General features: G+C 44.5%; 1 protein-coding gene across 1 annotated transcript in view; it reads right to left on the bottom strand.

Annotated features, from left to right (window-relative positions):
* LOC146839308 (uncharacterized) overlaps positions 1–20703 on the bottom strand; it is a 93728-nt gene that overhangs the window by 28744 nt on the left and 44281 nt on the right. The window contains exon 3 of the mRNA XM_085651332.1: positions 4106–5418. Within this exon, the coding sequence (XP_085507458.1) occupies positions 4106–5387 (1282 nt within the window). The 5' untranslated portion in view covers positions 5388–5418. The remainder of the gene's footprint in view (positions 1–4105; positions 5419–20703) is intronic.

Consider the following 20703-nt stretch of genomic DNA (forward strand, 5'->3'; position numbering starts at 1 on the left):
TCAGATGGAAAGTGGTGGAACACCAATCGTGTGTCCTTGTGTTATGATACTGAAGTGAGTGAATGGATGAGAATCACTTCAGATTCTGTTGGTCGAAGTGATTCAAAAGAGGTTCTAAGCAGGGGTGTGAAGACTTACCCATACTCTCCACCTAAGGTCAGGGAACCCAGTTTCAGATCATTACCCAAGAAACTGCATGATTATATTTGCAACTAGTTTAAAAATGTGTTTTCTTCTGTATAAATTCTTTTTGTTGAATGTAGTTATATATGTGAATTATTGTGTATTTATTTTCTAAAGAAAGGGGATATGTTGTATTGTATAGTATAGTAAGATGTCATGTAAGCAGGTGGCTGCTAAGCAACAGAAGCTTCTACTTCTGGAATGCGGAGGAAGGCATCCAGGAGAGAGAAGCGGACGTTGTGGAGAAGGGTTCCTGCTGGAGGTTATTGTCTACATTGCTTAATAAACCTCTTTATCAATTACCTGAGTACTGTAATACTCAAAAGATATATAGGGGAGACTGGTAGAGAATTTAGGCAAAGATTATACGAAGACAGATCAGCTAATAATACTAGAAAAAAAATACTCCCTTAGTAAACCACTGGATAGAAAATCACCATAGTGCAACAGACAGCAGGTGGATAGTTTTGGAAAATTCAGAGACATGAGGAGGGGTGGTAACAAAGAATACAGAAGGAAACAGAGAGCAGAGGTTTATTATCAAATTTGACACCATCAGACGTGGCTTAAATAGTAGAGAAGACCAGGAACGCATCATTGTGGGCTAGATACTCAGTATAGTCAAGGAAAAGTATAATAAGTTCCAGCAATATGTAGGTGAAAGAAAGTTACAATGAGATCTTAGAGCACAAGAGATATTACCAGGGTATAACATGAGAAAGTGCTGTGTTCAATCAAGTAATGAAAGTGGCTAAGTGGCTTTCTTTTGAACCACAGACTACTGGGGGCGGTCGGTCCATTTTAAGACGGCTGCCCATAATGAAGCTTGTCAAAATATATATATATATATAAATATAAAGGTAGAATGGTGAGTTTTTTAGGTTGATAATATATCTTCTCCCTAATAAGTAATAATATTTAACTAAGCACATAGGACATAGCCGAATTCCTGTATGGGAATAAGTAACTCTAAGATGGCCGCCAACAATGTAGGCACTAGAAGTATGTAATGAGATATATTACTAAATTTGGTTACAACATGAGGGAGTGTAGCCCTACAAGGGCTATTAGGCTTTTTAAGCAGACAAAGTTCTCTCTCTCTCCCTCTTCCCTTATAAGTAACAACATGTAGTTATGTATGGAAGACACAAACGTATCTCCGCATTGAAAGTAGTCACATAAAGATGGCCGCAGTAAAAACGGGGTGTTTTTTCCATAATCGTAAAAAAAGCAGAGATCCGGGGAAGTATAACTTCCGAGTCAGGGAGGATTTATACCCTATGTACCGCGGTATTGGTTATTGTGACCGAATCCGATTTAGTAGCAGAAGCCTGATTGAGAAGGTAAGACCTTTGCAAGCCTCTTGTAAATTTAACCCATAGGGGAGTCGGCTTTGAGGCAGAGTGTTGGCAAAGGAATAGGAAAATTCGTGTTCCTTCTCCCTCTCTTAACTAGTAGAGGTGACTTGCTTTCTTGACTCATTAGCAACCTGCAGGGGAGGCGGGCCTAACTGGTTCATCTTGACAGGGACTGCACGCATTATATAAACGCTTGTACCTTCCCGCATTTCAAAACCAGATGGTACTGGTTTCAGGATGATCATCTATTAGCGTCCTATAGAGGAGGTGGTGTTATCGGCTCCTCCAGGTAGGGGCCGCGTGCTAAAGAATAAACGCCTGTACCTTCCTTCCTATTTTTTAATGTTTGAGAAGATCAACCTTAGTATCTTTTGGTCAAAACTTGTAGTGGCGGTGAGTTGCATGAAAATGCTTGCACTTTCCCTCCGCTAAGCAATGGAGGAGATTAGTTAAAACATTTAGTCTTAATGTGTTTGTAAGCGTAGCTGCAAATTACGCTGTTGGAATGTAAAACTGTGACTAGTAGCAGGGCACAATATCTCTGGGAACATGCCGACTCCAGCTTTTAATTTTGATGCACTGAATAGGCAGTTGAGTACTCCTATTGAGATTAAGGCATCTTGCTTATTTTAGGGTTGAGCTTTTCACAACCCTATAAGAATTAAAGCCTGGGGTGCGACTCTGGCATCAGCATTGGAAATATGCAGTAACATTAAAAGAAGCTGACGGCAGTGCGAGTAGGACACACTCTATCCCTACCAACTTTAGGACACAGAATCTACGCTTGCATGAGATTAGATTGGTTCAGAGGAGGTAAGAACCCCACAGCACCCGGTATGTTTTTTCTCCCTTTTTTATCTTAGAATCACCAAAAGGTATTTTCCGATTCTGAATCAAGAATGTTGGCGAATTAAACAAAGCCATAGACTTTATAACATCCTGCTTTATCTAGATTGAACGCGTATCACCAAGTGTGGTGAGTGTTATATTTTTTTAAGTGGAATTTTCAAAACGTTTGAATGTATGGTGTGTGTGATCGGATGGTAGACGCTTGGGTAGCCCTAGGCAGTTAGTTAAGGGGTTACATACCCACCAAATGAGATTCTGCATCAATATAGGACCGTGAAGGAGCTATAAGAGCGTGTGGTATAATAGAAAAGAACATAAAATTAGAACGTCTAGAGAGGAGTACTGGTCCATACAATATAGGAACTAAATATATATCTTTGTATGTTTTCCCTCTAAATAGATTACATAAGGTTAGCATCTCGAGGAGGGAGGAAAAATTCCTTATTATCTTACTGTCCTGAGGAAGGTGGTTTTAGTAGTTGTACCCACCGAAACGCGTCGACGCTGAGCACTGCTGAATCCAACCACAAGGAACTACTGGAATGAATGGACTCTCACATTCACCAGGACACAAATGTGATGTGAACTGTTGGATCAGCTAATGCAACAGCTTTTTTTAACTGTGCAAAAAGGATTCCCCGTTAAGATATTGTTCATTTATAGTTATTTCAAAAAGTGTTTTTATATACTGCACTCATAGTTTTTAAATTGTATATTGCATGTCAAATATGAACTTTTTAAAATTTTAAATGTTTCGATTACAAGCAGTAAAAAATTACATTTGATATACAGTAGAAAATTCTTTTTTACTAAAAAAAAAAAACGTTTAAAAAAAAAAGAAATACCCCTGGATGTTGGATCTCATAATTGGTGGTATACAAGCCTGGAGGGTGGGTTTCACTGCAACTTTATGCTGAGTCTATTCACAGGGAATAGGTCACTGAAGCGAGTTTGTGTATGAGTGTGCTTGTTATAGGATTTCCAAGGGGAATTCTTCTTCTCTTCCTTGTATGTTGTTATACAGGATACAATATGTTATAATACAACCGACCCTCTCTGACCTGCAGTTCCCCAGCCCTAGTCACAGGTACCTACACACTACAGGAAAAAGACCACTTCTTATCGAAGGCTCTGGGGTGCCGTGGACCTTGCCCTACCCATTCCATCACTACAGACCGGACTATCAGATCATTTGTCTTCTTCACACGGCCTTCCTCCCCTTCTAAGCGGCAGACCTTGACTGACTCAGAAATCGTCCTATATTCTGTGCACTCAAACATCACATACACCCCGCCCAATCTTTAAAGTACTTTAATTTACACTAGCAACAAAAAAGGGCGATGTTACTCTTGGTGAATAACACCTCACTTTCATCTGACAGGGGATGATGAGTAGCGCTGTGCTTGGATTGAAATCACAGATTCTGCCACTAATTCCTCAGAGGTCCTGAGCCCGGAATGGGGCGTCTCATGCACAGACCAGAATTCAGGTCTTTTTTAATGTGCAAACTCCGTTGCGAAAATAAAGGCGATAACCGCTCCTGGTGCAGTCAAGGCCCCCACAAAGATACCACTCCACACAACTCAGTTTTGGCCCCCTGCAGGTTTTACAAAAAATCTGGTGACATCCACTTTGGAGATATTTTATGTTACATTCCTTCAGAACTGTACAATTTACAAGCCATTATGGATGTTCATTCAGTACGAAACAAATACCTGGGAAGGCTTTGAGCAGCAATCCATCTGCGTCTGTATCTCCTCTCTCCAATGGGTCTGTAGCGATAACTTCATCAGTATCAGGAACATTCTGTGCCAGGAATGATGAGGATCCAGATGGGCCCTGCGCATCAGTACATGTTTTTTGTAGGTCAGAGTTCTCATCTCGGTTCTCAGGATGCAGTGGTTCTCGCTTGTAGTTCAGATCGGAGTCCTCAGGACTCGGTGGTTCTAGCTTATAGACGCGATCTGGACTGAGTGCCTCAAGGTGCATTGGTTCGGTCTTGCAGCTCTGATGTGGATCATGAGCATCAGAGAGCACCTGCTCCAGACCTGTGCTGAGCTGCAGACTCTGGCCCTCTTGAAATGCTGGTTTTCTGCAGAGGTTTTGCCATTGGCCCTCACCATCAAAGCAGAACAGCTCTTGCTTTCGGTGCTCATTTGTTCCTTCCCCATCTGGGAGCACTGATTGTCTGCAGTGGTTTCGCTGTGGCTCATGTCCCTCGTGAAACAGTGGCTGCAGGCAGACGTTCTGTTGTGGGCCCCAGCTATCTGCATACAATGGTTCTTTCTTCACGTGCTCCTCTTGTTCGTGTTCAACTGGGAAAACTAGTTGTATGCACTGGTCCAGCTGTGGTTCCTGCCCATCATCAAACGCTGGTGGAAGATGAAGGCTTTGCTCACCTGGGATGACTTGAGCATCTGGAGGAGGGCACCTGGAGCCAGTACAGTCCTGCTGTGGTCCAGGGCCATCCGGAGACAGAGGTTGGAGGCACTGGCTCTGCTTTGGTTCATACCCATGAGGAGACGTAGGTTGAAGACACTGAATCTGCTGTGGTTCACACCAAGGTCGAGATGCATGTTGGAGGCACTGGTTCAGGTCCCTTGACCCGACTGAAAGAGGAATCGGAGGGGACTTGCTAACACAACGAGCTCTAACCGTCTCTGGACTGACCATCTCCAAAGACACTGCCCCATTTTCAAGGTAATCTAGACCCTTTGCTATCCAGGTCTGCTCCATAAGTCCAGCGACTCTTGACGGCACGTCCTCTAGGGTATTCTGCAATTTATCCAGTTTGGCTTCCAACTGCTCCAACATAGACAAAAGGATTATGTGAGGCAGGTTCCCCGATAGCGGTTCCATCTCACAGTCCCTCTGAGCATCATTTTGGGATCTTGAAGAGGGCACATTATGGATAGGAGAAGATGGGAGTGCAGCTCCTACGGGTTCAGGTGAACATTGCACTTCTCCTTTCTTTCCTGGAGCCCTTCTTCTGCCCATTCTGGTATTCTGATGTTCAAGTATCGAGTGTCTGTGAAAGGGAGGAGAAGAGAGAAGACAACAAATTAAAACAGGACAAATACTCCTGCCTGCCTCACCACATCGCATGTTTAAGTGTACAATGAAAACAATTCACTAATTTTAATTATATATGCCTCCCTTTTTTTGCCCAAATCAGAATTAATTCTCTGCACTGCCAGAATGCAGAATATTTTGGTAGCAGCTCTCTCGGCCACCATGCCTCGAGGAGTTCTATCAGCAACAGTCCACCTAACGGCTCAAAACAACTAGCTCATCTCAAGAGCTGGAGAGGACCTACCCTACTCCAGGTCAGGCTGTTTTTGCAAGTTTGCCCGTCAGGACTGTCCAGGTCACGTAATCTCTGCTGATGGGGTCTGCCTCAAAGATGAATCAACTAAAGCCATACAGGAAATACCTGGACCCAGGAAGAAAGAAGAGGAACAAACATTTCTTGGTAAGGCAGATTATGTTCTCGGTTTGTACCCTATTTACTTGTGCCATATGAGCCCTGCTGAGGAAACGTGCAGACTACGTGTGGAGTAGGGAATGCGAGAAGAATTTGCAGATGTTAAGAAGTGTCTTGTGAATGCTCACAGTTTTGCCACAGGATTGACCCATTTTGTCAATGTGGATCCCAGCGACAAGGGCCTAGGAGTGAAACTGAAACAGGGGCATGATCGAAAAGAAGCCATGATTGTCTTTGCATATAAGGCTTGGCCGGGGGCTGAATGTAGTGTTTCAAGTCCTCAAAAAAAATGTAAATTCTTGGAAGGGTACCATTTGAGGTAAAGCTACAATTCCTTGCAAGAGATTTTTAGCAAGAAAGGATTTATTTGTGTAAGTGGATTGTGGCAACTGCAAGACTGTCGTTCACAAAATCAAGTATAAATTGTTGGTGCAGAACATTTTTGTTTTTAGTTCATGATTAGTGCTCCCCTGGAGCTTAGGGCCACTTTTATTGAATAAGCACATGTAGGACATCTACGGGAATCCGACACAATCGTAAGGATGAACGCTGGGACACCCCGTTTCTGGGGCAGCCATGCACTTTACACAACTGATAACATAACAGTTATTGGTGGCAGAGTATGGATCTACAAATTGAGCACAAAGGGAGGGCGTGTTTAGAGTGCAGTCAGAGTGATAAGACTACGAAGGCACAGATTCCTCCACTGGTGTGCACAGAGATCCCCACTGGCCCCTGGGATCAAATTGCTTTGGACTTTCCGGGCCCTTAGCTGCTTTGGTACGGTTCCTATTTATGCGGTAAATGGCTGCGGGTGAAATGAAAGTACTGGAGGTGCAAGTGAGAGAAGGGAACAAATTGGACAGCTGAAAAGCGAGGCAACATATGATGAGTTCAAAGCAGTGGCTGATGTACCGTTTTCAGTTGGCAATTTGGTTGTTGTTAAATCACCTGCAGATCTACTGGATGTTTTCGGTGTCAGCCAACCTCTCAAAGTTGTTAGGTTTGTCTATGGGGATAAGGAGTTAGAAGATGGTGGCATTCAGAACCTGAAGCACATTTCAGTAATTAGAAAGGGGAAAAACTGTTTTGTTATTTTGTTTATCTTTGCTTATTTTATCTGTTTTCTGATGGGCATTGGTTTTGGGCTGTTATGTGTGTCTCATACTTAGGTTTCGCCTGCACAGCTCTTGTACTGTGCTTGTGAAATGTATTATATATTTAATATGAATCTTAAAAGGAGCTAACATTCTGCCCCTTTTCATTGGTTTTTGTGCTCATCTCTTCCTTTCCTCCGTTTCTATTATCTGTAGCGTACTATTTCCTGTTGTTCCTCGTGTGTTTGCTATCAGTATCCCGAAGCCCAAGTACTGTTTTCTTCCTCTTTGGTTTCAGAACGTCTTTTTTTAATAGATTTGCTACTTTACACATAACGCAAACGCCGAAGAGGGTATCTGGGCGCTTCACAGGCAAGGAGAGATTTAATAATTTGCACAGAAACACTGGATGCTGTGCCTCCTGCCGAAACTCAAACCCTGATCGCAACGGCACTCACCAGTCCCCCCCCCCCCCCCCCCCCCCCCCGGGCCCTAAGCAGGCACCAACTCTAGTGCTCCCTTTTCCTGAGAGAGGCAGGCGTTTGTTCCTCTTGTGCCCTTTTTACTTGCTGACCATAAGGGAACAGAAACGGACTGCCTCCTCACCTCACCAACACTCTTATCCAACTTGCATAATCTTGTCAAGCTGCTCCTGTCATCTTGTCGCATCTATCACTGCTCAAAGCTGCATTAACAAACTCAGCGGTGGCAATGAATTTGGCAGCGGTGGAAAGCAGGTGGAACGTGTGAGCAGAGTCTGCAGAATTCACATCGCCCTGCAGATGTCACAAGCCAGAGCGGTGAGCCCTCCTGAAGCATGAATATGAAGCAGAGAAAGAACAAAGAGTCCATTTGCAGAGTGATCACATCAGCTTTGCCGCCGAAGGCAGGGTTTGTACTAACATCCCTTGTTTATTTTCTTGCCCAACAAAATACTGAACTCTGCAGGTGACGCTCCTGAGTGTCTGTAAACTTTCTCAACAAATCTAAGTCCCTTAATTGAGGCACCTTTGACGGCACTTACACAGACGTCAAGTAGGGGTAACTAAGGGTAGGGCATGTTACCCTTGACGATTCCTTTGGCGGCCTTGGCGTGGCACTTGCTACCACGGATATCATGGATCATGAAGGTAGGCACTTCATGATCCATGCATTTTGCTGAATCGGGGATCCTGTCCACTGAACACAGGATGCCTAGGAAAAGCAGGACTAGATAGCGGAGATTCATCAGACGTGAGGATTCAACAGCGAATATGAGTGTTTGTGACCCTATAGAGAGTAACTCCCTTGCACAGAGGAGGGCTCGTGCATTCACTTGGGTTCACCCTGGCTAGGCCCAAAATATAGTATTATTTTTATAAGTAAGACTGAGTCCCAAACCACTGCATGTTACACGTGCTATCTGTCCGAAATGATGCTAGAGCAGGCCACAGAAGCTCACATTATACAACACCTACTTCCTTGCCCACTCGCAGCATTAGTACAATAAAGGAAGAATGACAACCTCGAACTCTGAGTTATGTATTTATACATCAGCAGGTGTACATAGGGCATCCCGAGCCAGTGGCTGACAGAGGTCTACACTGTCACTAGGCTTCTGGTTATAGGTGACAAGAGCCATTGTTGCAAACACCACATCACAAAGTAATCAGGGCAACCTAACATCACAGTGTATACGTGTTGCACATTAGTAGAGAGAGCCCCAGAAAACATGCAGGTATAGGTGATTCGAATAAGGTAACACGGCTGCATCAGACATATCAATTTGTGTAAATATTAGCAGCGGAGCACACAGGAATGCATGTGAATCACCAAGGAATTAACAAAGGGACATATGCGAAGCCTTATTAACAGGATTACTTGCAATATCAAGAGCTTTAGAGGGAAATTTCTAGAATAGACACATGATGCCTTCAAGAGGTGGCGTCGGAACAACTGTCTTCTCAGTTTATTTCATGTTATTGTACAGAGAGGTTTTGCTGGTACTGGGTGGGATTCCAATAACACATTTGAAGAACCCAGAATCCACAGCCTTCGCCTTCTTTCATTGGTGCTCACCAGCAGGCATGTGGGCTTTGAACGGATTAGAGGGAGCTTGGGCATGGGTGTGTGTTTGAATTTGTATACGATATTCAAGTTTAAAAGCTGAATGGATGAGTCATGTTTTGGAAAGGCAGTTAGCTTGGGGTTTTATAATGTAACTGTTTTGAAAATGTAATGGGGTGCCCAGGGCTGGTGTGAAATCATGAGACTGCAAAATATGACCTAATGATTTGTAGTCTGGTTCCAGGCATCTAAAATATTTTTTACCAGCCACAACAAGTTTGTATTTTTAGGGTGTCCGACTTTAATGGAGCCCAAAATTGGTTCTACTCCAGAGATAATAAGATGGTACTACTGCCAGCCTTCCCATTGTTTTTATTCATGCTAGGAGTACTCTGTAAATGCTCTTGACACTGGTGACAGTAGGTTAAGAAGCTGGTGAACCCATAGGTAAGTTTCCAAGTAGATTTACTGGACGGCAGCAGACCATGGAACTGGAATACCAGAGCAGCCGTGTCAGGATGCGTGTATTTACCATCCTTGCAGTCTCTTCTGATATTGCTTCCTGTGCCTGTTGCTCTTGAGCCTAATTTCCCTTGTTTGGAATGTTTGATGACCCTTTTTAAAACAGGCAGTCTGGCACAGAAAAGACTGCTTCAAAAATATCAAAATAATTGTCACGAAAGACTGTTAAATGGTTTATCGTGAAATGGGTAAAACAGAACCCTGGAGCACAGTAATGACCACAATTCATTACAGGGAGAGGTGACAAAGAAGATTAGACGCGAGACATGGGGGACGCCTCTATAAAATGCTTACATGTTAATCAAAATTGATGTTATTGCACATTATATTGCTTTTCTCAATAAACAAGTCATAAAACTTTTATGGAGTTTCAGTAACTTATATTGCACAACTGCTCACCAAGCTGAAACTTCCAACAATAAAGAAAATATATTAATCACAGAGGTGAAACCTAGAGCATTTGCCAAAGGTTGCTTCTCCTCCCTTCCTTTGTGGTGTCTTTGGTGGGATGGAGTGGGGTTGGGAGGGGGGGGGGGGATGGTTTCTCAGTCTAATTAATGTCGGCGTAGCTGCTACATTTCCCAGGTCCATGAAGAATGTGCTGGCAAGGTTATTTCTTTGAATTCTTGGACTTGTAGTCCTGTTTTTTTTTTTATATATTTCTTTATTAGTTATTCATTTAATTAAACAAACTGTATCAAGAAAAGAGTCCTTGCATAATCACAGTGCTATGTGAAAGATACAAAAGCAAGTATGGAAAGTACATCGCATGATGAATTTTAAGCCACTTAACGTTGTTAAAGGGAAAACTTCCGATTTAGTCCAATTAATTGGGAGACCAGAGAGTGTTTAGAAGCGGGTCGCCTCACACAGAAATGGGGGTAGGTTGGATTCTGGGTCTCAGACAAATAGCATGCTGTCATCTGCATAGAGGGAAGCGAGGCGGGGAGCACGATGAAAACGGAGACCTCTCATTCTTAAATGCAGTGCTTGGAAATATCGAACAGGAGGGTCCGTAGCTTTGCTAAATAAAAGAGGGGATAACAGGCACCCCGGTCTAGTGCCACAGGCTAGTGCAACTGGATCCGTTAGCATGCCATTTATTTGTAGGCGGGCCAGTGGATTTGTATAAAGGAGGAGTGCACAGAAGCCTTTTGGCATTCCAAGGTTTTCTAATGAGGCGCATAGGAAGGGCCATTCTAATACATCAAATGCTTTTTCAGCGTCAAGCATAACTGCTTATTGAGAACGGCAAATATAGTCTGAAGGTTTATTGATGTGGACCGACTGGGATGAAACCAGATTGAAATGGGGAGATTATTTTATCCTTTAGCAGAGAGAGGCGGGTACCCAGGATTTTAGCTAAGAGCTTATTGTCATAAGTTAGGAGGGATAATGGCCTAAAAGAGGTGCATCTGTCAGGAGGTTTGAACTGAAGTAAACAAGCATAAGGCGCAATTTGGGAAAAAAAAACAAGTGCGTGATAAACACCAAATAGGACAATTATACCAAACATTTCATATTATTACATTTACGTGTATAATATTTATAATATAGACTTTTTCTTAATTATTTAAAATACATTCATTTTTCATTAGTAATGTTTGTTTGCGAAAAAAGGGGGTTTTGTACAGTACAGGTATCAGGAGAGAAAATATGCAACAGGCGTTGTGACTGATATGAATAATTCAATAACTATACATCACTGATATATATCTAGACTTATAAGCTCTAATTTGTTGAGCTCTAACAATTCATATCTATCATTGTACACAATATTTTCATCTATCCTGGTAGACAGTTAATACAAAAGAATTATGAAACTGGCGGTAGGTGAGCGCTACGCACGTTTCGGCATGGCCTTCTTCAGGATTCCGTCTCAGTGAACACTATCTGGACCTGTGTCCAATGGAGCTCAGAAATTTCACATGCTGATAGAGATGTCAGCACAGTAGTATTTGCATCTCCTTAATTAGGACAACCAAGCAACTTTCCTTCATGTATGCCGGGTGAGAAAATATATTCCAATATATACAGGAATGATACAGGGGAGACTGCAAGACCCCTTCAACAGGCAGAGGTAGATAGAGTGAGCAGGATAACTGGACTCACTGCAGGCATTTTTAATCTGTTCCCAAATGCGGGACGCACAACGCCCGGCAACTGGCATGTCAGGAGGTTTGCCCAGTTTGAGTAATGAGGTAATAACAGCTTCTTGTAGTGTCGGGAGAGGCTTCCGAGCTCCAGGGATTCCGCGTAGACCTCGGGCAAGTATCGATTTGTAGGCCGCGTAAAAAACTCAAGTAAAACCATCATAGCCTAGAGCGCGAGTGCCATTTAAGTCGTCGATGGCCTGAGTTATTTCTTCGTAAGTTATTGGGGCGGCTAGAAAACGCTGCTGTCCAGTGTCTAGCCACACCATGGCTGTATCAGCCAGGTATGATGCAATCATTTCCGTAATGGCTCCACATCTCGCTGTGTACAACTGAGAATAATAGTTAAGGAAAGTGTCAATTATAGTGCCATTGTCGGTGATAATGGGGCCATTATTAGGATTAATTTGTGGGATTAATGGAGCCTGATCCGGAGGGTGCAATAGTCCGGCCAGTGTGTGGCCTGGTCGCTCCCCCTCACCATAAGCACAAGGAAACTTGCAGAGAAAGTTTACTTCTCGCTGAGCTAGTTCCAGGAACTCCTGCAGTAGGGAAGCCGGCGACGTGATAATGATGGTGAGTCATTAGCCGCCGCTTGTTCATCCATATCTTTCAATGTTTGCTCGATGATTGGCTAAATCTATACGCATCGAGCGCAGCACTGAGGAGTGCCTGGCAATGCATACTGCTCTAATGTATGATTTGAAAGCATCCCAGGGTGTGGAATAGTTGAAAATATTCGACTATCGCATCGCGTACTTCCGAGCGGAATACCTCATCCAGCAGAGCATTTGAGGGAAAGCACCGAGGCGCTCGTGGCAGTGCAGCTCCGAGGAAATGCAAGTTAAGAAGTACTGGAGAGTAGTCCGGTAAGGTCCTGGGGAAATGTTCAATGTCAGTGACTGCTAATGTTAAGTTTGGTGTCAGGTACCAGTGATCAATACGAGAACAGGATCTGCTTGGGGCGGAATAGACGGTGTACCCTCTGGAAAACAGGTACCTGGAGCGCCAGGCATCCGTTAATAGGAAAGATTGGAGAAGAGTGGATAATGCTTCAGAGGAGAGGAGGAGAGGGGTTTAGTGATTGTTCCAGTGCCAGTTGTATCTGTAGAAGGATCCAAAGTGAGACTGAAGTCTCTTCCCATGAGTACCGTGTGAGCCTGCATTCGATGCAAATGCGTGTATATATCATTTAAAAAGTCTGGGGTGTCTACGTTGGGTGCGTATATATTAACCAAGAGGAGGGGTATAGCAGACAGTGTGCCGGACACCAGGAGGTAGCTGCACTTGAGATCTGCTACTATTTCGCGTGGTGAGAAAGAGACCGCTTTGTGTATTAATACGCATTCGCCTCTGGAGTATGTACTGTAGTTTGCAAAGAAACGATTCGCGCCCCACTTTGTGGCGAAGAGGGGGGTAGTGCCTGGCGCAAGATGTGCTTCCTGCAGGTTTGCTATTTGTATGCCGTGTCGAGACAGATAAGACAGAACTTGACGCCATTCGCTTGGATTAGATAACCCAGGTACATTCCAAGTTATGCATTTCAATGGCACATTACTGACCTAGGAGGTGGATATACTCATTTAAAAGGTTGTATTACAAAAGAGAAGAGTGTGATGGTAGGAGTACCTTGTGACAGAATTGTTAATATGTGTACACTCTCTTGCTGAAAATCCAAACTCGTAATATCAACATACATTAGAACATTTCCCATTTCCCCCCACCCACATCGCGGAGCTAACAACCCGCTTCTGGTGGTTCCCATCGAAAATCTGGCCAAACAGTACCAAACATAAACATGTGGGATCTTCCTTGGGGGGAGGCAACGCACTAGGGAGAGTGCCTGTGAATCATGACTGAAAGGGGTTAGTAATTAGGCCTTGTAGGAAGTAGAGACCGTGTCCACCCAGGATGAGGGCAGCGCCAGAGCGTCAAATTGTACCCGGGTCTACTCCGACCTCTAATGCAATGTCATATGAACAAATATACTCATGAGTCAGTTCCAGGGAAAGCGACGAGCTGGATGAATTCAGAATCATTAGATCGCCGGGCTTAGCAACGGAGATCTATCGGGTTTGCCGACATCTGGAGGGCTCTGTGTGCCATGGGACTGTTAAAGTTTATGGCTTCCACAGGAGTACCGAATATGCAGGCTTTACCATCTAGATGAATTCTCAGTCGTACCAGGTAGAACATGGAATACTTTATATGGGCCTTTTAAAGAAAGCGCTTAGCGTCTGTAAACTTGCGGTGTGCCTCCTGCAATATGGGAGTGAAACCGGGATAGAAGGAAAGGGTCATACCTTAATAGTGCAGTGGAGCTTTCTCCCGAGCGAGCCGCCGGACTGTGTCACGATCTCTATAGTTGAGAAGTTTGCCGATTATCAGACATGATGGTTCTGTGAGCTCTTTTGATTGTAAGTGTGGACGAGAAAGCTTCTCTGTCAAATAAATCCACATGCAGGATTTCCACATGGGAGCTCATACGGCCGGTGTTGGAAGGTTCTGCAACTCCCGCAATGCGTATGTTGTTTCTACGCGACCTGGCTTCCATGTCTTCCAACTTTGCAGCTGTTTATTTAAGCCGTCTCTCGAGTTTGCCCATACGTTTCGCAGTGGATGCACTGACATATTCACGGTCTGAGAAGCGTTGTTCAACATCTGTTATACGCGTTTCATGTTGTTCAGATTTCTCATGTATGCTCTCAAAACGAGTCATTATCGCATCCAAGCGCCTATCAATTGATTTGAATCCCTCATGTAACTCTGCTAGGATAGTCGCCGTGTCCACGGGGGTAGGAGGTCCATGTTCTGTTGTCCCGAGGCCGCTTCCCGTGGGCCCTCATCCTTCGCACGCCGAGGAGTCTTGGCCACATCAAACGAGAGTGGATGCTGTCGAGGGTCGGAGCGCCCCATAGCGTCAAGATAGGGAGAGCCATAGGGTTGTCTTTTACGGTGAGGACAAGTGGGTGGGCAGCTATCGAGTTTGGCACTTGCACTCGCAATTTCTACCCCGTCCGCAGCAACCACGTGTGTCAAACGTGAGGTTCTGTAGCGATCCGAACCCGTGAATTCGGTATCGTAGTACTGACACGATTTCGGTACCAATGAACCGCAAATGATCCATTGTATACATGACAGTGTTTTCGCTGCGCAACTAGCATGAATTCACTGGAAAATAGGGCATTCTGTCGTAAAAGTCATGGCATCCATTTTAGTTACGGCATCCATCTTGTTTCTTGCCCTCACATAGTCAATGAACGGACGATGACCCCGGCAGAGTCACCTTGCTAAGGACACGTAAGCTCGAGCCCGAAAAAGGCTGACGCTGCATGACTAGGCAGAATCAAGCTGCCTCCCTTGCCTGAGGCCAGTCCTGCTATACTGGTTCTCGTGTCCGTTGTCCTGACTGAAAGGCCGAAGACGGTAGCCATGCCCGTTTATGATCCATAAACACCTCTTATCCTACATTTCAATCCTTTGCACCTGGCTCTGCTCCTTTCCTTCTGGGCTTTTACAATGGGGAGGTTACGATTTTTATGATGGGGAGGATCGGGCGAAGAATGGAAAACTGTCGAGAGGACCTGATCGAATACCGAAAACCTACAACTAATTATTGTTTGATGTCAAATTTTACTGTTTGTTTGGGATGCCGGGTTGGGCATGAGAAATATTCGTGTAATGTTGCCTAAAGACAATTTGCGTGTATTTAAAGAGTAACCCACTTAATGCAATTTGAACAGTCTCGTAGATTCTGCCTCTGTGTGGTTCCTATGATTTCTGTGTCCCTGCAGTAAATAAACCTTGGTCTTTGACGCCACCATCGAGAAGCCCGTGTCTCTGTTTGTTTGTGCACCGAGACAGGAGGAACTCAGGGGACTTCGGGTGTTGTTTCCCTGACACCTCTGGACTCTTAAAAGTCCAGAACCTCAAATTGGCGCCCAACGTGGGGCGACGTCATCCGGTACCGGTCCAAAGCCTGAAAAGTTCGAGAAGTTTCGTGTGAAGATTCCGGAGGGAGGTACCCCGCTTCATCGATCCCTGCATGTCGTAAAAGTGGCCCGACGATCTCTTCCACGAGGGTTCCCGTTCCCAGACGGCTACAGAGGACCGCTGCCCTGACTGTCGCCCTGTCTTGGACCCGAGGTGCAGACCTTAGTACGGCGAGACATAGACGGGTTCTCCTTGGTGACGTCTTCCACATTTCAGTTAAGTATTTAGTTACGCTCGATTTGGTTGTTCCTTGTTGCTCTGGTTTAATTCGTAGATTATCATTGGTTGCTCTTGTTTAGATAATCTCTGTTTTGGTATTAGTTCATTTTGGTAGGCCTAAGTTCTCTTCACATTTTTGTTGGAATTTGTTTTTGTTGTCATGACTACCAGTAGTAATTGTTTCTTGTCCTGGTTACGTTGCAACGGGGATTCCCGGTTGGAGGATTCGTGTTCGGTTCCTCCGATTGGAACTCCTACATATGAGCTCTATTGTAAACATGGTGTGGGTCCTATTACGTATAATGAAGTATGGGTCCGTTATACCAAAAAAGATGGTGTCCTTAGTTGGCCACCGCATGGTAGCTTCGAAACGGAAATACTAGACAATCTAGAAATGAAGTTGTTCAAGAAAAAAGCCCGGCCGGCAATGTTTGATTCTTTTCGCGTATGGCGCAAAGAAGCCAAACAGAGAGAAATTAGGAAAACGAAGAAAGAACAGAAAGAGAAAGGGTTGACTTTAATGGAGTCTGCTAGGCAGTTGCATGTCAACGAGACTGAGAAAGCAATGGAGATGGCGAATAGAAAATATAATTTGGCAATTGATAAATGTTACCCTGTATTGCCATCATGTCCTGCTAAGCCGATGGAGGATCATGAAAAGGATCCTCTGTTGTCTTACCTGTTGAATTCACCTCCACCGTATGCACAGGGTATTACAGTACCACAGTTGTTACCTGTTGTACAGCCAGCTGCTGGTCAGCCTGGAATAGTTGCTCCACTTCCTTTGATTGCAGCTCCTAGCCTTCCCGTGGTTAATGTTCCTTCGGCACCCCCTCTTCCTGGGTTGCCCGTTCCGCCTTTGCCTGTCGTTTCGCAAACTGCTTTACCTGCTACTCCCACCCTTACTATTTCATCTGCTCCAGCTGCCCTGCTCCCGAACCCTGTGAACATTCTGACTCCGCTTTCCGTTCGTCGGAAAATAACCGACTCTGTAACTAATATCTTAACTCCTCTCTACAGGTCTTTAATTGGGACCCCCGTTTCTGACTCTATACAGAGACGTAGCCAGCTTCCTGGTCCCCAAGAACGAGACAATTTAGATTCGACAGCTCTTAGGTGGATGTCGAAAGCTGTGAAGTATGATGCACGAAGAGTATTAGATACATTTATGCAATGGAATGAACCAACTCAACGTTATGTTTTTGACGTGATGTGTTCTCTTGTGCGTGAAGAATGGGAAGATGATGATTTAGACTCCGTCCCCTCTGACCTGATAAATATTCAACAGAAATTTGCCGCAGGAATGGTGATAGGTCCAGAAGTAAGGGGAGCGATAGAACTGATTTTAGCTTATAGGGATGAGTCCCCTCTTCGAGCGACAAGAGACCCTGATGGTTCACCGATTACTACTAGGAAACGACGAGGACAATATCCGATGAGGGAAGTTCCACCGATATGGCGTGATGCAGTTCAAGCTGATGGGAACTTGGGTATTTTAGCTGCTCCGGCACATTTCCAGAGAGTGTGGATACACATCCCTTGGAAACGGGCTGAAGTATTAGCAGTAAAACAAGCGTTACCAGACCCACGTAAAAATCCTGCTGGTTATTACAAAGAGTTAACGCAGACAGTTCAAGCGTGTATCATGAATTTGGCAGACATTGAAATGTTGTTTGGTAATGTGGTGCCACAGCCTATATGGGCCAAAATTCGGCAAGAGAACCACCCAGTCGCCTTAGGAGGTGATTGGGCAGCTATTATAGCGGCAGATGCGCAACAAGTTGGCGGTGCTAAACCTGAACCTCTGATTGCTGCCTTACCTGGCAGAATAATTACTCTGATGAAAACGCTGATGCCAGCGTTACGAGTCAATTGGGATAAATTATCGGCATGCAAGCAAAAGAAGGACGAAAGCGTCTCTGACTTCTTCACTAGATTTGAAGAGACCTTCGTAGACCACAGTGGGCAAGATATGAGTACTGAGGGAGGCCAGAGATTGTTTGTCGACAAGTTCGTGTTTAATTTACTACCTGAGCTTAGTAACAAGTTAAAGGATTCTGAAAGTGCATGGGCAGTATCGACGACAGCACAGATACTTGCAACTGCTCAGTATTACGAGAATAGAGAGAAAGAAGAGAAGGAAAAATCAGAAAAGAAAACAAAAGATTTAAAGACCAAAGTTCTTCTGCAACAGGCGTATCCGCCTCGTTCGAATCAGTCAGATTCACAGCAGCGACCACAGTATCAGCAACAGCCACAATTCCAGCAAGGGGCGGCCCAAAGATTTAATTATGGTTTTCCCCGACAACAGTTAGCATGGAATCAGTGCGCTTATTGTAAAAAGGAGGGTCATTATAAGAATGAGTGTCCAGTACTGCACCCACAAACTAGTGGTGTCCCAGCTCAGAGAGGTAATGTTGGGTTTATGCAAGCTCCTAGAGGTAGAGGGCGTGGTACGACGACACCACAGACTGATCGCCAATCAAATTATTTTGATCAGCGAAATGTACAACCTGCGCAACCAGGTAGATCTCCACAGTATCATGTTGAAGATTACTATGATCATAATGAAGACATTCAAAGAAGCGAGCAATAGGACAGCCGCAGGCGGAGAGAGGGAGTAGTATCAGTTCCAGTTGATCAGAGTGGACCTTATGTCACAGTAGTTACCTCAGGCGTGGTCGAACCGTTTCTGTTGGATACTGGTGCGGCAAAAAGTTCAATTATGCATGCGAAACTCCCTGGCGCACCTTTGTCTGGCTTAACGAACACTTCGGTAGGATTCTCAGGCGCCCCTGTTCACAATCCTGTTTCTAGTCCTTTGTCAATATCTGTTGGGCCATGCGAGCTAGAAGCACCCCTTATCCTAACAACCGGTTGTAATGAAAATCTGCTTGGTTTAGATCTGTTGAAACGCCTGCATGCGACACTGTACTGTTCTCCTTCGGGAGTACAGCTCACATTAGGCAAACGAGTCATCTCTCCAATGTATATGTCGATGGACGAGCTCCCACCAGAGCTGCGTTCTCTCCCTGATACTCTTTGGGCGACTGGTCCTAACGATGTAGGCCTCTTGGAAATTCCCCCTTATGTGGTAAGTCTGAAAGCTAATGTTAAATTTCCACGAATCCCACAGTATCGGATTTTGAATGAAGGTGAACGAGCACTCTTGCTGATTGTGAAAGACTTAATACAGAAAGATGTGATTGAGGAAACTAGAGGAAACGTCTGCAATAGTCCTGTTCTGCCGATTTTGAAACGTACTGACCCTTCCAAACCTCCAATTTACAGATTTGTGATTGACCTCAGAGAGGTTAACAAAATAGTAGTTCCGCAGTTTCCTGTGGTACCAGATATCACTGCATTACTGACGTTGATTCCTGCCTCAGCTTCATGGTTTACAGTGATCGACTTGAAAAATGCCTTTTTCAGCATTCCCATAGCCGAAGAAAGTAGAGACATTTTCGGTTTCTCCTTAGGAGGTCGCAGTTTCAGATTCAAGCGCGCTCCACAAGGTTATTGTGAAAGCCCTTCAATTTACAGCCAAGCATTGAAGAGTCAATTAGATGCCCTTGTACTTCCTCATGGTGTTGCTCTGATCCAATACGTAGATGATCTTTTACTAGCCGCTGATGACAAGTAAACTTGCAAAGCAGCTACAATTTCTTTGTTGCGTCATTTGTCAGACTTACACCACAAGGTGTCACCTTCTAAACTGCAATATTGTTGCCAAGAAGTGACCTACTTAGGTCATCTTTTGTCAAAGGAGGGAAGAAGGTTGACCCCAGAGAGAATTAAAGCAATTTCACAGATGACTGTACCAGGCACACAAAGAGAAGTGCGTGCGTTTTTGGGTATTACGTCATACTGCAGGCAATGGATCCCAAATTTTTCTCTCATGGCAAAACCATTGGTAGCCCTGACTGGAAAAGGTGTTCCGAGCCCTTTGCCATGGTCTGATGAATGTCAACAGAGCTTCTCCGACTTACGTGATGCGCTGTGTTCAGCTCCTGTGTTGGGTACTCCTGACTACAGTAAGCCATTTACTCTATATGTCCATGAAAGAGAAGGTTGTGCATTGAGTGTATTAACGCAACAATTTGGTGACAAACAGCGGCCTTGTGCATATTTCTCATCCACATTAGATCCGGTAGCCAGAGCATTGCCAAGTTGTTTGAGAGCTACAGCAGCAGCTGCAGTGTCTATTCGACAGTCTGCTGGACTAGTCATGAACAACATGTTAGTAGTCATGGTTCCACATGCTGTGGATACACTCATGAATCGAACGAAAACTCAGCACCTCACCAGTGCTAGACTATCAGGCTATGAGCTGACGCTTTTGGCAAGTCACATTCAGATCAAGCGATGCAACATATTGAATCCAGCAACACTGTTGCCGACTACTCAGGAGTCGAGTGATTCAGAGCCCCATGACTGTTGTTTCAGAACTGAGGAAGAGACAAAAGGTAGGATTGATTTAAAAGACACTCCGTTACTAGACCCAGACGGCACTTTATATGTCGATGGGTCTTGTTTTAAACTACAGAATGGTGATGCGACGGCCGCGTATGCAGTTACGACTTTGAGTACGATTGTTGAGACTGCAAGAGTAAGTCAGAATTCTGCCCAAGCTGCAGAATTAATTGCATTAACAAGAGCGTGTGTTTTAGCTGAGGGAAAGAGAGTGAATGTGTTTACTGATAGCCAATACGCCTTCGGCGTTGCACACAATTTTGGGCGTCTCTGGAAAGAAAGAGGTTTTCTCACGTCCCATGGGACTAAGATCCAACACGGACAGC

Source organism: Triturus cristatus, chromosome 4_1 (genome assembly GCF_964204655.1).
Source record: "Triturus cristatus chromosome 4_1, aTriCri1.1, whole genome shotgun sequence".
NCBI classification, from domain to species: Eukaryota; Metazoa; Chordata; class Amphibia; order Caudata; family Salamandridae; genus Triturus; species Triturus cristatus.